This window comes from Sturnus vulgaris, chromosome 5 (assembly GCF_052056855.1).
Source record: "Sturnus vulgaris isolate bStuVul1 chromosome 5, bStuVul1.hap1, whole genome shotgun sequence".
NCBI classification, from domain to species: Eukaryota; Metazoa; Chordata; class Aves; order Passeriformes; family Sturnidae; genus Sturnus; species Sturnus vulgaris.
Genome location: NC_142247.1, coordinates 3,533,492 through 3,549,127, shown reverse-complemented (window position 1 = coordinate 3,549,127; position 15,636 = coordinate 3,533,492). Strand labels below are relative to the sequence as shown.

Below are 15,636 nucleotides of genomic sequence, written 5' to 3'. Positions count from 1 at the left end.
TAGCACATCTGGCTTCCTTTGCCTTAAAATGAACTACATTTTCCAGTAGAGTAAGAGGAAAATGGACATGTGTAGGACCAGGTATAAATTTTAGAGGGGAGTCACAGTTCCTGTAAAAAATATCTATAACAATGTGCCTGAACACTTTCCCCTCCCCTTCTGAAGATAGGTCCCTGGTATCCAAAGGGATTTTGGAGTCTGTGATCCTAACAAGGCCATAGGAACATGCAACAGCAGCAGAGGGAAGCACTGAACACAGCTGCTGTGTTTTCTGCTGAAAGGATGCATTTTAGACTGTAGGCTTGTAGCATCTTATCATTCTTGAAGTGTGGGAGACCTGCTTGTTCATCAGCTATGTCTCTTAGAGCTTGAATCTGGCTTCTCTTTAAATAGCCTGTGACCTTGCCACAGCAGCCTTTTAAATGCTGCTTTGAAGAATGTCTGGGTGAGGGTATCAATCAGAAGCTCTACCATTATTAATTAATACTAGAGACCAGACCCCTAGGCTGCTTAATGAGGCACAACCCACAGACATTAATGGTTAGGCAAATTGTCTCCCTTCAATTTTTGCTGTTCCTCTTTAGGAGAACACTAAAACTTTCAGATATCACAGTGATGTGCCTTAATATTAGGAAATTTCTCTTGAGAGAAGACCAGCTTGACAATATTGTGAAGGAAGAAAATCTGTCTTTCCTGGCAGTGCTGTGGTTTGTCTGCCAAGCACAGTCATTCTCCAAGGACCTGTAACTACTGCCAGAAAAAAAAGGTGCTGTAATTTGAAAGGGAGTATTATAGTCTTGCTTGGGAAGGTGAGCAGTGAAGATATTTGGGCAAGATCTGAAGTCAGAGCAGACTGGAAAATGTGGTCACAGTTTGTCTTTCTGAAGACCTGTGGGGATTTTGGAGAGGGCAGATCTAAACATTTTCACACAAATCACAGGTGAACTGTAAAACACTGTGAAAAAAACCTCTGTGTTTTACTCTTTTTTTTATACCTAGGAGGATTTTTTTCAGCTATGTTTTATTGCTGATTTTTTTGCCTTAGAAATACCAAGCCCTCTGTTTTCTTTCTATATTTTGGCGGCCCTTGACAAGTTCTTTTTTTATGCTATAAAAATCACGGTGCACTCTCCACAGAGGAAGAGATGAAGAGCAGGTTACAACCTTATCATGCCGCTGTTGGGGTCATTAGCAAAGTGAAAATCCTTTTGATATTTCAAATGTCAAAAGGGAAATAGAAAAATTTCAAGAAAAACAACCCAATGTAGCTAACTTCTTACTTCACAGGTAAATGTAACAAACCCCAGACAAAGCATGGAGCATGTCCGTACATGCATGTGATAAAAATTTCGGTTTTCTGCTCTTATAGTTCATGTCTGCCAGATGAATTTAGTTACAAGAGAAATTCAGAAATCAAGGTGATGTTAATTGTGTTTCATCGGTGAAAAGTATACCCAAATGAAAATGGGGCATGAGTTTAGGCTGGCAGAAAGTAGTTAAGTGGAAGGAAATAAGGCTGATGGCTGCTTTTTGGAGGAGGGGATATTTGATGGTGAGATTTTCAGTGGCCAAAAGAGATTATCCCTCTTGCCTTTTTTGTACCATCCAAACTCTGATTTCTCTGTCAGCAGAGTGTTCTCTCACTTGGAGCATGCTAACTGCACCTTGCTCCACCATACCTACTGAAAACTTTCCCAACAGGTCTTCATCAAAGAGCAGAATTGCCTACATAGATATAAAATAGAAGGGCTCTGGCCTCATCTTTTGTGTCAGTAGTTTAACATCCATCCAGCTGTTTCAGTCTCAGAAAAGAATTAGCTGCAAAAACTAAGAGAATTATGTAGCTTTATGGATGTCTGCCCACGCCCTGATTGAGGGAGGTGGTGAGGACAAAGAATTGACAAGATGTACTTTAAATTTGAGGAGTGGAGTAGAGATTCAGTAGGCCACACTGGGCACAGTCTAGACCCCAATACAAAAGGCAAAGAGAGTGAAATAAATGAGAGAAATAAGTTGTAATGCATTAGTAAAAAGCAGGATTAGTACAGGGAAGATATTTAAAGCAGGATTAGCAGGAGTAATGCAATTCAAGTTTAAACGTAGGTTTTTAAATGAGGAGCAGCAGGAATTACTGCAAATTATTCCTGAAGTGCAGAAGCAGATGACTGTGGGTACCTCAAAAGAGCACGTTTAGCATGCCAGTGCTGGAGCACAAAAATAAACAAAAACTGGCCTGCAGTGGAGCTGCACTAGTCTGGGCAGGCAGGCTCTATCTCCAGAGGAGTGAGCTGTCCCACTGGTTGTGTTTCTGCTCCTCCTGAACTAATTTAGGACATTGCTTGGGCAGCAGAATTTTCCAGCAGTCTGCTTTGCTCACTGTTCAGCAGAAGCAGCCTCGGTGCCCGATGCCAAGAGCTGCTCTTTGGGAAAGTATGGGGATCAGGAAAATGGGGATCAGGAAAATGGGGATCAGGAAAATGGACCCTCAGTTCTGCACAATTGCTGACCCAGAGTTCTTTGAGATTCCTAGTCTTGGAGCTGAAAAAAAAGTATTAAAAGCCTTTTTGCAGTAAATTCTTTTTCCTTTAGAAGATCCCAGGAGATTGGGACTGTTGTTCAGGTACATCACTCATCACCTATTATGAGAATTATTGTGTGGACTAAAAAGATAGAAATTTTTGAATGTGAAACAGAGCACGTTGCTAGAGCTTAATCAGTTGCTTACTGAAAATACTTTAGGCCAAATTTGACCTACAGTGTTTCTATTATGAAGACCAGCAGATAATTGCAACTGTATAATTTGTGTACACAGCTCAAGAAATACATACATTGCAATAATTCACCTTCTTTGCATCAACCCTTGTTTGTCTCTCTCTGTGATATCTGTAGTCAATGCAGTATTTCTCATAGGCTCTGTTTTTGTCTTCTCTGCATCCTGCTTCTGCAACACCTACAAGCTCAGCATCCAACCTCCTCACACACAGTTTTTCCCATGTTACCTAGTTGTTAAATCTTTCTGCAGTGCTTGAAGTTCAGGCTTTGAATAGATCCAGTTAGGAACTCCTCAGTCACAGCTGACAAGTTTTATAAGATTCTCAATATGAATTTAAAAAAAAAAAAAAAAGCCAAAAACCAACCTATTAAAGAAAGGAATTTCGCATTTGTGGTCCTCTAATCCACATTTTGGTGTGGATTTAGTGCTGGGGGAATAGATGTTTCAGTCAATGAATCTTCATTTTAATATCCAGGGCAAGCTCCCTGTGTTTGTGACCCCATCAGTAAGATTTATCTGCATTTACAGGCATTGGAGCTCCTTGATAAGCCATCAGCCAGCTCAGCCTCTGCTTGACCCATGGTCTGGGGGCTCTGTGTGGAAAATGCCAGCTGGGATATGGATGAGATCCTGACAGGGGCACCACAGGCTGCCAAGTCTGCAAGACAAACCTTTGCTGTACCTCTTGGTCTGGACTGGTTCATCCCAGAAAGTTTCTTCCAAGTTGTCTGTGGTCCCTCCATGGCACCCTATGGGCCAAGGGGTCTCTGCCACTGCCAGGCAAGCTTTGTTTACAGAGCACCAAACATCCATTTAGGCTGGAACAGCTTTTAACCTCTGCTGAATTTGGCTGGGTTCAAGCTGAGGATTTCAAGGCTGAGAGCAATATCATTAGCAAATTCATGAGGAATCTGTCCTCCCCCAAAAGTACTCATGTTTTACCAGAAAAATGGAAGCTGCTTCCTGAAAGCTAATTTATTAAATCAAGTTCTTATTAACAGATAGGGTGAGCCTTCAGGTTTTTTACAGAAGAACATTGACTTTTCTTCCTTGCTCTGCCTTTTAAAATGCATTCTGAGTGAGGCATCTACTCCTAATAGCCAAGATAAAACATTAAGGCTGGTCTGATAAAACATTCTAATAATAAGGCTCCTATAATTTTGCACTCTCCTTAGCCAGTACATCAGAGGATTTACAAATGGATCCACGAGCACACAGTGTGAGCATACACTCCTTCATCTAAAAAACTTGCCCCTTGAAGGGTCCTCGAGTTTACACCTAGTTCTACCTGCAGTACCATTGTGAATCTTAATTCTTCGTAAAACAGGTGGCAGATAATTAATTGTTGGATGATTTTGTCCCCCAAGGTGGACTGTTGGTTAATAAAGACAGCAAAGTGTTGGTAGCCCATAGCTGGCTGCAAGGAGCCACGGAGGAGCATGGAGGAGGAGCTTTTTTGACATGTTTATGTCAAAAAACAGAAACAAGTGTTTTGCAAATGGTATAGACATCAGCAATAGGCTGTTGCATATGGGAAGAGTCTGTCTCTCCTCCACCATATGTGACTGTTGAGAGAGAGGTGTGACACACTTCACAGGTCTGTGAGATAGTTTGGGTGATATGATGGTGATGATCTCTGTTCCTGTTTAGCCCAAGCCTTGCTGTCTGCCTACAGATTGTTTCCTCTTTCTTTTTGCAGGCTTTTTAGTGCAATTTTAGAACAAGCAACCAAAGCAGATGGGGGGAATTCAATAGGAGGAAAAGGTGCCGGATTTGATGTTAAAGCTCTGCGGGCTTTCCGAGTTTTACGTCCACTACGGCTGGTGTCTGGAGTTCCTAGTAAGTAATGCCATGGTTTTCCTTCCAGCTGTGTCTGTGATGGGGCATGGCCCAGGGGCAATTCTTGTAACAATTTTTTTTTGGAGCATGACACGGGTTATTTTTGGTGTGTGGGGGAAGACTTTTTTCAAATGCACGTATTCGTGATAAACGTGATATTAACCAAAGGATGACCAAAGCAGAGCTGAAAAGGAATGGAAGTCTTATGGTATGTCAGTCTGATTGTGCAATCTTTTTAGATAATGAGAGGGGAATATCTGGGATTTTTGTGATTTCAAGCATCAAATCCTTTAAATGATTGCGAAATCATAGTGAAGTTTCGGTATTATAAATTCTTGACTTTGATGGAAATTCTGTGTGGTCATGCATGTTGATTTTGGAGGGAGAGGAACTTTTTCATTAAAATTGTATTTTCTTCTTTGCATGTGATGTTCAGATCAAGAGAACTAGGAACAATTTAGAAGCAACAGAATACAGGGCAATGACATTCTCTGTCATACACTCACATTCTCTATTAATCTGATTTGCTTAAATTATTTGTAATGCCTCTGAGAAAGTCCTCAAGCAGCCTTTGATAGTCTTTCATTCATCTTCCTGTTTACAATGCAGTTATGAGTAACTAAGTCTGGTAGTTCCATTGTGGAGGTGGAATATGGACATGACAGTGTGGGAAAATTATATCATTTGGCTTGAGGGTTTGTTATGGATGGGACCTGTTTACCTTCTGGAGAGAGAGGTGATTGAAAACTGTCCTTGGTTTCCATGATTATAGCAAAGAGAGATGTAGTGAGCAGAAAAGGAGTTCATCTTGTCCAGAAGATTAATTCTTCTTCAGAATAGCTGTAGGGAGCATTTTGTTTACTTTTGAGGATCTTTCTGGATTGGTATCTTAAAGTACTTCTAACCTTAGCCATGGAAAAACTTTGAGTTGAGTTGCCACAAACTCTGTGGTATCAGTTGCTCTGATCCAGGCTGGGCTTAGCTGTGTGCTTGGTGCTCTTGGGGGCCTTGAGGAGGCTGAGGGACCCAAGCCTGACACAGTTCATATCCCTGTGCATATGTGATCTCAATCCCAGCATGGACTAACAATCCATTTCAGAGTTTCTCATCAAGGAGTATTTAATTTGTACCAGAACAGAGCCAGGGAGCCTGGGCCACACAACAAAATGCTAGTGCAGTGTGGAGCAAGCAAACCATCAAGTTCACCTGACAGATACCCCCTATTAATCTTTCTGTTCTGACTAGGGACATATTTGTTAAACCAGGCTTCTTGGGGGCCAGTGTGGCTTTAAAAAGCCTACTGAGATCTGTAGCTGATGCAGCCTCAATCTTGACTGGGCATTTTTTAATTGTACAAATGCCTGTTGATTAGCCTAGAATAGATGTCATCACATCCATATGTATTAGAGCATGACTTTTCTCATGAGGCCTTTTAGAAAAGATTGCCTAAGATAACCATAAATAGCACATTACAGGATTACATTCTTAAGTTTAGTGCAGAGCTTTTGGAGTCAAGTCTCAGGTCCCATTCAATTTTTGCCTCTGAGGCATCATAAACACCAGTGGGTGAGTTACCAACATTGCACTTGCAGTGTTTTGCCATCTATAAAGAAATGCTTTTTGCTTCCTTGCCCTTCCAAAATGCAAAAAGCTTTTCCCCTGTAAGGAAAAAACCCACACAGGTTTGTCCTAAAATTCCATGAATGTAACATACACTGCAATTCCTTCTCACTTAAGAGACTCTGTATGGATCTCTTTATTAAGAGGGGATCCTCTGGGTCACTGGAAGCCACCTTCTGCATGGAAATTCCAACATCTGCTGCTTGGCTTGAGGTCCAGATCTAACTACCACTATTTGGAAAAAAGTGTGTAAAGCACAATGATTCCTATAAAACCAATTTGGGAAACATATGGTGAATTTTTGCATGCAAATCTTAAACTTATTAGGATTGGTCTTGGGCAATAGTTTGTCTGAGGTGGAGAGATTGGCTTGCAGCATGGAATAATTTTTTCTGAGTCACAAGGAGTTTACATGGATTTTTTTCTCTCTGGCTCAATCCGTAGGAAATAATCCAATTTAAGAGGGACATGTTTTGTATTCAGGTTCATGCATTTAAAGACCTGTCTCAGCATATAGAGAATTTCCACATAAGTTTGATTTGAGGTGGGGGAAAGACATATCTATTGCCCTAATTATTTTTGTGTCCTATTGGCTAGACATTTAGATCAACAATCCAACAGCTTCAGATGGATGGATAGGGGATGTTTAGACCTCACAATCCCTTTTTTCCAAGTCCCATGCATGCTTAATTCCTGGGACTTGGCTGTTTCTTGCCAGTAAATGTCTCAACCAAGAAATGGGGAACTGTGCAGTGCAATAAGTGGTTCATGTGCAAGCAAAGCTGGTTCACCCATGGGCAGAGAAGCAGAAAGGAGCCTTTGACAATCTCTGTTAGAATCAAATTGTCCAAGGCCCCAAATTACACTAGTGCCTCCTAAAATCAAAAGGGTTTGAGATCATGAATTCAACAAAGCCTGAAGACTACATCTGGATGACAGTTGTAGGAACATCAATATTTCATAATCTTTAAGAGAACAGATGACACTTTTATGCTTTGTGGTTATATGGACGTTCACAAGGCCACTTTGCATAAGGAAGAAAATAGACATTTTGTTCAAAAGATAAGGCAGACATTTTTTTATCCATGTCACAAAAAGCAACTGTGCCATCATGGGAGAAGCTTTCAAAGGCACTGAATTCAAAGTCTTTGGGTTCCCAGTATAAAAAATAGTGTTAAGTATTTACACATTTCCACGAAATTCCATTGGGATCAATTTGGTTTGGTTTGAGGGGTTTTTGTGCATTAGATTTTTTTTTTTAAAGTTTGAGTTCTTTTCCAGAAAATTGGTTTTTTTGAGTGAGAGGTACAGTTCTTTTGGTGACTGTGTGAGGTATATGGCAGACCAGTAGAGTAGATACTTCCCACAGCTGTCATGCCAGTGCTGGCAGTTGCTTTGTGTACAAAATAGAGTTTCTGAGCTAATTAAGCAAACTCTTTTTTTTTTCCCCCACCACTTTTTTTGAAGTCTTACTTCTTCTGGAGAAATGATCCACACTCAGTCCTTCTAGCCTGGCATTCATGTGTAGATAAATGGTGATTATTTTGCCAAGTATGTGGATGATTTTGGTTTCATCGTAGTAAAGTCACTTTTGAAAATGTGATCTAAGCACTTGATACCATTGATACACGGGCCAGATTTCACTGTTCCACTATTCTGTCACTGTCATATTAACACAGTTCTTGCAGTGCACACTTTATTTCAGTTTCTGAAAGAACTTTACTGCTGAAGTACCAAAGCAGTCTTCTTGTAAGGAAAACTTCACACACGTTTTAGAGCACCTGTCTGAATGTGTGGCATTAAGATCAATATAATGGTTTGAGAAAGGAGAGAGAAGGAAAACAATTCCCTTGATGGACATAAGTAGACAAGTGCAAAATCAGCATGTCTACCAAAACTTAATCACTTTAGTGTCTTGGAACCTTACCCAGTATCTCCTTTGGCAGGAGCATAGAGCATTGTAAAGCTTTCTAGGGACAGAATCAAGTCAGCCCTCTTGTGCTGAGGGTTTTCTGTTGATTACTCTTCTCTCTTGGTTTTATGTTATTACATATTTTAAAACTTGTTTGAAACATTTTGTGCTTCAGGAGGGCAAAAAGAAGCATCCAATTGGGCAATGATGAAACATGATCCAATTAAAAAAGAAAATCACTCCTGACTATTGGAAAGGGCAATGAATTACTCCTACGCATGCTAGCTCATGCCTTTTTAACTTATTAAATTCCATTTCTATCACCTTTATTCGTGCTACTCAATTAGACCACCTCATACATTCTGTTCACTCTCTTTATGTTGTACTTTGTCTTAATGTAACTGCATTTTTGCCACTGGTTATTGTCTATCTGATATTTGCCAGACTTAATTGATCAGCTCTTCTAGACAATTTGCAAGTCATATGATTTGAGTAGCTGCTGTGCTCCATATTTGTGTTTTGAATGAAGTCCTCTGCTGACAACACAGATTTATTGGGCAGAAGACCCTGCTACTCTTAATGAAGCTGGAGAGGAAACTTGACTGTTCCACTGGAACAAAAACTCGCCGTAATGTCTTTACTTTTTGTATTTTTTAGATTTTAAAACCACAGAAAGCTAGGCCTGTGCTATGTTCAAGCTTCACTGGAGTGTTGTGGCAGGAGAGTTACTCAAAGGCAGTGTAGGTACCACTCTAGCACCAGGAGTTACATGGTCTGCTGGAGATGCAGCAATTGTATAATAGGGAAAGAGAAGGCATGAGCAAAAGGACCTCAGCCAAACCCTCCTCATGATAATCTCCTTTTGTTAGTGACACAGCAGCATTTAACTGGCAGAGTACATTTCTGAGTTAAAATTAAATAAGACCAGAATTTTAATGTGTGAATGATTACTACCTTTATGTATATTTAAATAATTAACCAGAACACATACTTCTTCAAAATGATGCTTAAGTCCATGATTACTCTGAGTTTATGAGAAAATTGGACACCCTCAGACAGGGTGGATGAAAAATTTAGACATTTTTAGATTTTGGTCTGTCTCATTGCAATTAGTAATCTGCCCTGAAATGCTCTATTAAAATGTATAATGCTTTCTCAGCCTCAGCAGTGTTCTCTACCCCATATTTATTGCAGTTTTCTCATGGCCACAGTCATCTTCTATCCTTATCCCAAAGTCTCTGGCATTAACCAAAATATTTCTTTGAACTTTGTAACAGGTAGGAAAGTATCCTGCCTTTCCTTGCAATGTCCTGATAGATCTGAGCCATCCAGGTCTATATATTGATATTTATCTATGAATGATGCCACATTCACCACATACAGCAATGAAAATGGGAAGTAAAATACATCCTGAGGGATCTATGGGGAGAGGAAAGGTTTTGTTCATTTGAGAAATGCTGCATTGGCAAAGTCACCCAGTTGCCTTTATTGTTAATTTGCCCCGTTATCACACGTAGATGAAGCAAGGAAATCACAGGTGTGATAGGACTGGATTTTTTTCCTGTCTAGGTGTTTTTGTGTGTAGGACTGCCCAAATACATTGTGTGTTCTAAATTACAGTCAGGTTTTTGTGGAGAAGTAAGAGCAAAAGCATTCAAATGCCTACAAGATACTGATGTTATAGTCTGTATTTTCCAATAATGACTGTTCTTAACACTAAGACTGGCAATATTTTTCTCCCTGTTTTCAAGGGATATGTTCTAATCTAATAATTTGAAATCACAGGGAAATTCTGTCTGTATGGGCTCATAATTCAACGATACATCCCCCTGAAAGGAAAATATGGGGGGACATTTGTAGCAAAATGCAGAGTTACTTGCAGAGTTTAAGACAGCAGAAAGATGTCAGAACCACCATGGTCATCTTTGTGATGTAAGACTAAGCAACTGCTCCATCTCATCTTTGATGCCAGGACTTGGAATTTGCTATTGAATGATTTATAGTAAAATGAGTGTTGAAACAAAGCACGTTCAAGGCAATTATCTGGTTTGCATTTGGGATATTTTTTTTTAGTGCCCAATCAAACTTTTCAACTGCAATTTCTCATTATTTTCTGTTCTGTGAAAGAAAATTAACAGTACATTGTAGAGTGGAGGAAATAATGTAATTGAGGTAATAAACAGAGAAATCAAGGAATCCAAAATGACATCTCTTTTGAGAACCATGTGTTCTTGGAATATGGCAAATAAATGTTGAGCCATGGACTGTTTCTTTATGTTGAATAGCAGGTATTAAGTCTTAAGGAAATGCTAACTGGCAGTAAGGAAGTCCTTTCTTTTAAGATGTATATGCTTCTAGCAAAGTACAGTTGACAGGTGTGTCTGGCATGTGATTTTTATTTATTCAGTGGTGGAGCAAGGGACTTAAAGTTGCTCTCCTGAGGTTTTGCTATCACCTGCACAGCAATGGAGGATTGTGCTTGCCTTCAGTGGGAGGAGATAGGAGAAGTGGCCTGACCAGAGCTCCCCAAGTGGGGAAGGTTTGTGTGTAGGAATTAAAAAAATACACTAAGCTGTATAAGGAAGAAACAATAAACTTGGCAGTTTACTGCCACCAAGCCTAGGAGATAATGGTCCTTGACAACATAGGGAATTACTTCATATACATATATATTACAGTATATATTACATATATATTACTTCATATATGAATTCATATACATTTAGGCAAAATTTGGCTTCTAAATATTAGTCCTGCCTTTAATCTTGCTGTTGTTACATTAAATAATGTCAATTTTTGCCAAGCCCAGTCCCTTCCTTTTCTCTCGAGGTCCAGAAGCTGTAGCAAACGTGCTGTCAGGCAGATCCCTGAAGTTCTCCTTCATTCTTGAACGAGACTTCCCAGCCCTCTGTGCCATCTCTGCAGCACAGACAGCACTGTGAGAGGACAAGCTGCACCACCTTTCCCATGTCCTTGCCTCGCTGTTTCTAATCTCAAGTGGCCAGTTTGTTTTGCTTTCGTTACAAACGGGGAGGGAGTGGATTAGAAAGGCTAGAACAGTCTGAACTAAATGTCCTCATTAGGCTTGTTCCTTCATAGCTAACTGCAAACTCTACACATGCTTGCAAGTCCTTTATTTACTTAGGTCACCCTTACTCAAGGGAGTAACTTGATACCAGTGTAGCATCTCCCTTAGGTAAGGGTCATTCCTGTGAGTAGGAATTAATCAGGACCTAAAGCATGCTGCCCTGAGAGGTACAGCCTGCAGAATGATGTCATTTATGGCAGAAGAAGTTAACTCTGTGTTGCACTAGCAAAGAAGGGTTTATCTTGCTAAGGAAGATTACTCACAGAGGCACGTTGTTGCTCTCATAAACATTTCTCTCATATTTAAGGAATGCCAATGAAAACAGGGAAATATTTATTTAATCTTGTCTATGTAGCTCTTTTAAATATAACACTGGCTACAAATCCATCCAATAACTGCCTCAGCCTTTTTCCTAGCAGTTACTGTGCATGCTGGCATGATTATTCAGCATGTCTTCACAACAGAAAAAAATCCAAATATCATAATATGGGACCACATCAGGGTGTAGGCAGTCCCTTCCAAATGAAGAAAACAAACCCCATGCTGACATCAAAGAGCAGACAGGGAGATAGTAAAAATTTCCAGAAGGGCTCTGGATAGATGAGACATTTCTAGTGCCTTTTTTTTTTCATTCTTCAAGTAATGCCCAGAGTTCTCATTCAGATTGGGTGTAGGGCACAGGTCTGAAAGTGAACCCATGCCACCAAGGTGCTTGTCCTGAAGCATGTGAAAATCTAAGAATGCCATCTGCTGTCTCCTCAGAGGAGTTTGCATTGTGTCTGTACAGACTGAAGCTAACTGGTACCAACAGGTGCCAGGTTGGGTTCCCAGCTGCTCACTTGAAATTGCTGGCTGCTGCTGTCCCCAGGCTGGGGAGGGAGGATTTGGCTGCTCCACATCAAAGCACAAAGGGCGTGATCTGCTTTGGGTTTTCCTTACATCCTCCCCCAGGTGACACCTCTACTGCATCTGATCTTGTCCCAAGTTACAACAAATTTCATTGCATACTTTGATTTCAGCTGGCTGAATTTTGCATTGCTTATTAATTTAAGATCCTGTAAGCAGTGATTTGAAGTCCTTTGCTCGTTTTCTCCAGAGTGACTGTGTGTCTTATTAATGTGTTGCTGCCCTGATGGGACTTTTTAACATTCTCTATCTCATCCTGTCCCAAGGATGTGCCTGGCACACTCACTGGGTAGAGTCAACTCAGAAGTGGGACACAGGAGAGTTCATTTTGCTCAGGACACAGGGTGGTACATGGATGTTCCACAACTCTGGCATCATTTGAATTATTTCTGTCTGTCCAAGCCTTCCAAAAGCCTTGTTGGATGCCTGTGGTCCTTGTTGTGATTTTCACAAAGAATTATCAAAATATCAGCAAAGCACAGACCACTCAGATCGTGCTCTCAAACAGTGAATGTATTTTAAGCCCACCAATAACTTTTCTTTCAGTGATGATCTGAATTTATAATAATACTGCATCTTGTACAAGTGCTATAGCAGGAAAAAAAACAAAGCATGGATTAAATACAGGCAAAAATATTATTAAGTTTCAATGTCTACATAAATCTGTGGGAGAGTCTTGCTTCTCTTTAATGTAGATTTCTCCAAAATTAGGTATTGCCCTCTTAGTTATGTCTGTTTGCTATTACTGTGCTAGATGAAAGCACAGGCATGTTGGCTGATATTAACAACTAATGAACTTTTCAATGCTTCAGATGTTCACTGATGGAACAAATAATTTGCTGTTCTGCTCTGGGGAGGTATGGAAATGACAGCCCACCTAACCTTGCCCAGTCTCTTAACATTTTATCTAAGATTTCCTTGTGCCAGGGAAAAGGGAAGGAGATCAGACATCTTTCTTAATCTCCCTTTTTTCCAGAAGCAAATCCAATTCCTGTTTAACACATGTAACAATAACCTATCCCATATGTGTTTTGCCCTTTGTTGCAACTATTTTTTATGAGTTGTTTGAGTAGCTATGCCTCTTATTTTTTCAGTTTTAGATTATCTTCTACTGCTTTGCCCTGCCACATCAATCACAGTTCAGAAAACATCTGCTAACCCTCTGCAAAGAATCTTTTTTTCAACTTCTGTACTGCTAAAACTGCTCAACAGTTTTACATCAGAAGCATTTTTGACAGAATGTAGCTCACAGGATAAAAGAAATAGAAGAAATTATAAAAATTCTATTTTTGTCACTTCTTTCCATCGGCCTTGCTAAATGTTGTTTTCTTTAGCAGTGGAAATGGCTAGAGAAATTCAATTTCTTTACAGGATTACAAAACATCCTCTCTAAACTTTCTTCAAGCATCTCATCCTTCAACCACACACCATCCTTGCAGAGGGCTAAGGCAGTGGTGGGAGAACTGGGGCATATCAAATGCTGTACATCTCAGAAGTATAATCTGTTTGGAGTGGTTATTTTCTATTATTGCTCACACATTAAGCCAGCAGCCTGCCTGATATTTATTTCTTTTTTACAATTTGTTGTTGGGTTTGGTGTGACTGGTTGGCTTTTTTTTTTTGCCTGCATTAAGTTTTTCAGGACATTTCTGCAATTGGCATTTTCTTGTAGGTTGTTGCTGTACATGTTTTTATTTGTTTTAAAAATTAGCAAAGGATAAAGTTCCTTTTAATCAGGTTTGATGTCTTGGTCAGAAGTCAAACCAATAAATCCAGGTATGAATGCAAACAGGTTTTACAAAGGCCTGTTCTAAATCTAGTTCTGGTTTTTAATATAAATAGCACCCAATGAAAGAATTTAGCATTGAGTCTCACCCTTCCCCTCAATTATAGATGAAAATTTAAACTCAGCCTCTAGCCCACCTTTTGCTTTTCATATGCCAATGCTGAGATTATTTCACTTTAAAACTTTACTTTGGAAGAAGTCAAGTTCCTCTCAGATTTATATTTGTGCATTTCCATATCTATTAAGAATTTTATTTAGCTGTTTCAGCTTGCAGCCGGAGAACCTTATGATTTCCCCTTGAGAGCTTATTATATGTAAAAGTAAATTAAAAATAAATAAATGTTTAATTCCAGGGCTTTCTAGCAATACATACACAATCTGTACAAAAAGCCTTTGAACTGTGCAAGTTGTAAAGAGAGTTGCAAAGAAAGTAAATACCAATAAAGAACCATTCTTTCTTCTGACAAATACAACTTTGTAAAACAGCAACCATTAATTTTTCTGTCCAAACATCCTGGGGCTGCCTAGTGAGCTAAAGGACGTTTTGCTTATTATGTCAGAAAGCACTTTTTTTTCCCCCTAAAGCGTTTTATTATCTGATGTGTGTAAGCAGAGTTTGAAGTCTAATCAAGTTCATAAAAATCAAAAGCAACAGTCTTACTAATGTGGAAAAAGAAAGCAAGCTGGAGTTTTAGGTATTCTGAGATGGGACTGATTAACCACTGAGTTGATAAGTCCCTAAATCCACTCTTTGTTCTTAAAACTGAGAGTCAGAGTTGCTCAGATTTGTCTGGCCGTGTCTTTTTTTCCCAGTTGTTTAGGAAAACAAATCCCACGTGTGCATCAGGACAGTAACACAGCAATGATCACACATTGTGGTGTTTGCATCAGTTCTTTACTTACCTGATCAGGTTCCTTTTTATTGTTAGACTCTCCAAATTCTCCTAGAAACCCTGTGTGACTCTGATTGGAAAATGTCACACTGCATCTCTCCAGAGCTCAGTCCCATCTATGCTCTTTGAGCACTATCCCAAATTGAGAGGTTGGGTGAATTTTCCTCTCCAGGGCTATATAACCTATCACTTGTCATATACAGTGCTGTACTTCTGCACAGTCATCTAAAGACAAAGTTTTAGACTTTATCCAATATTTTGTTGTAATTATTCTAGCTTGAGAAGTTTGTGTAGCTCATAGTAAGCCACTTGGTATTTGCTGGAGCATTTAACCTGCAAGATCAATTCCTTTCATCAATATATTTTTCTCCACGTACTACAAAACTGTAATCTTATCATCCCTAACAGGAGTTCTATATTTACAGACTCCCTGTTAACATTTGTTATTTTTTAAACTTTTGCCTTTTCTAAACCTGTTCACAAGTGATGACTTAGAGCATTTGGAGAAGGACATCATATAAATAAAATATTCTTTATTACTTGTAAGACAGAAAGGACACTAATGTCCACTTACCTGAGGAATTCTGTCAATAAACTAAAAAATTTTAACAATTTTATAAAAGTGTTTGTAAATTCATTAATTTTCCACTCAAATTATTGAGACCCAATTTCTTTGAGCCCATTTCTGCTACCATGAGGCTTTAACACTTCCAGTTTTCAAAGTTCCTTGTTTGCAAAACTATTTCCTTAGGACATGTGTATATATTTATTTTTTTCAGAGCTGCATACAACAGCATTTGACATCCTGAAACAAGGCTT

General features: G+C 39.4%; 1 protein-coding gene across 35 annotated transcripts in view; it reads left to right on the top strand.

The window, feature by feature from the left end:
• The window catches only part of CACNA1C (calcium voltage-gated channel subunit alpha1 C), a 458,186-nt gene that overhangs the window by 267,133 nt on the left and 175,417 nt on the right, over nucleotides 1-15,636 (top strand). For all 35 annotated transcript variants that reach the window (XM_088164617.1, XM_088164614.1, XM_088164594.1 and 32 more), the window contains exon 5: nucleotides 4,473-4,612. In XM_088164617.1, the coding sequence (XP_088020743.1) occupies nucleotides 4,473-4,612 (140 nt within the window). The remainder of the gene's footprint in view (nucleotides 1-4,472; nucleotides 4,613-15,636) is intronic.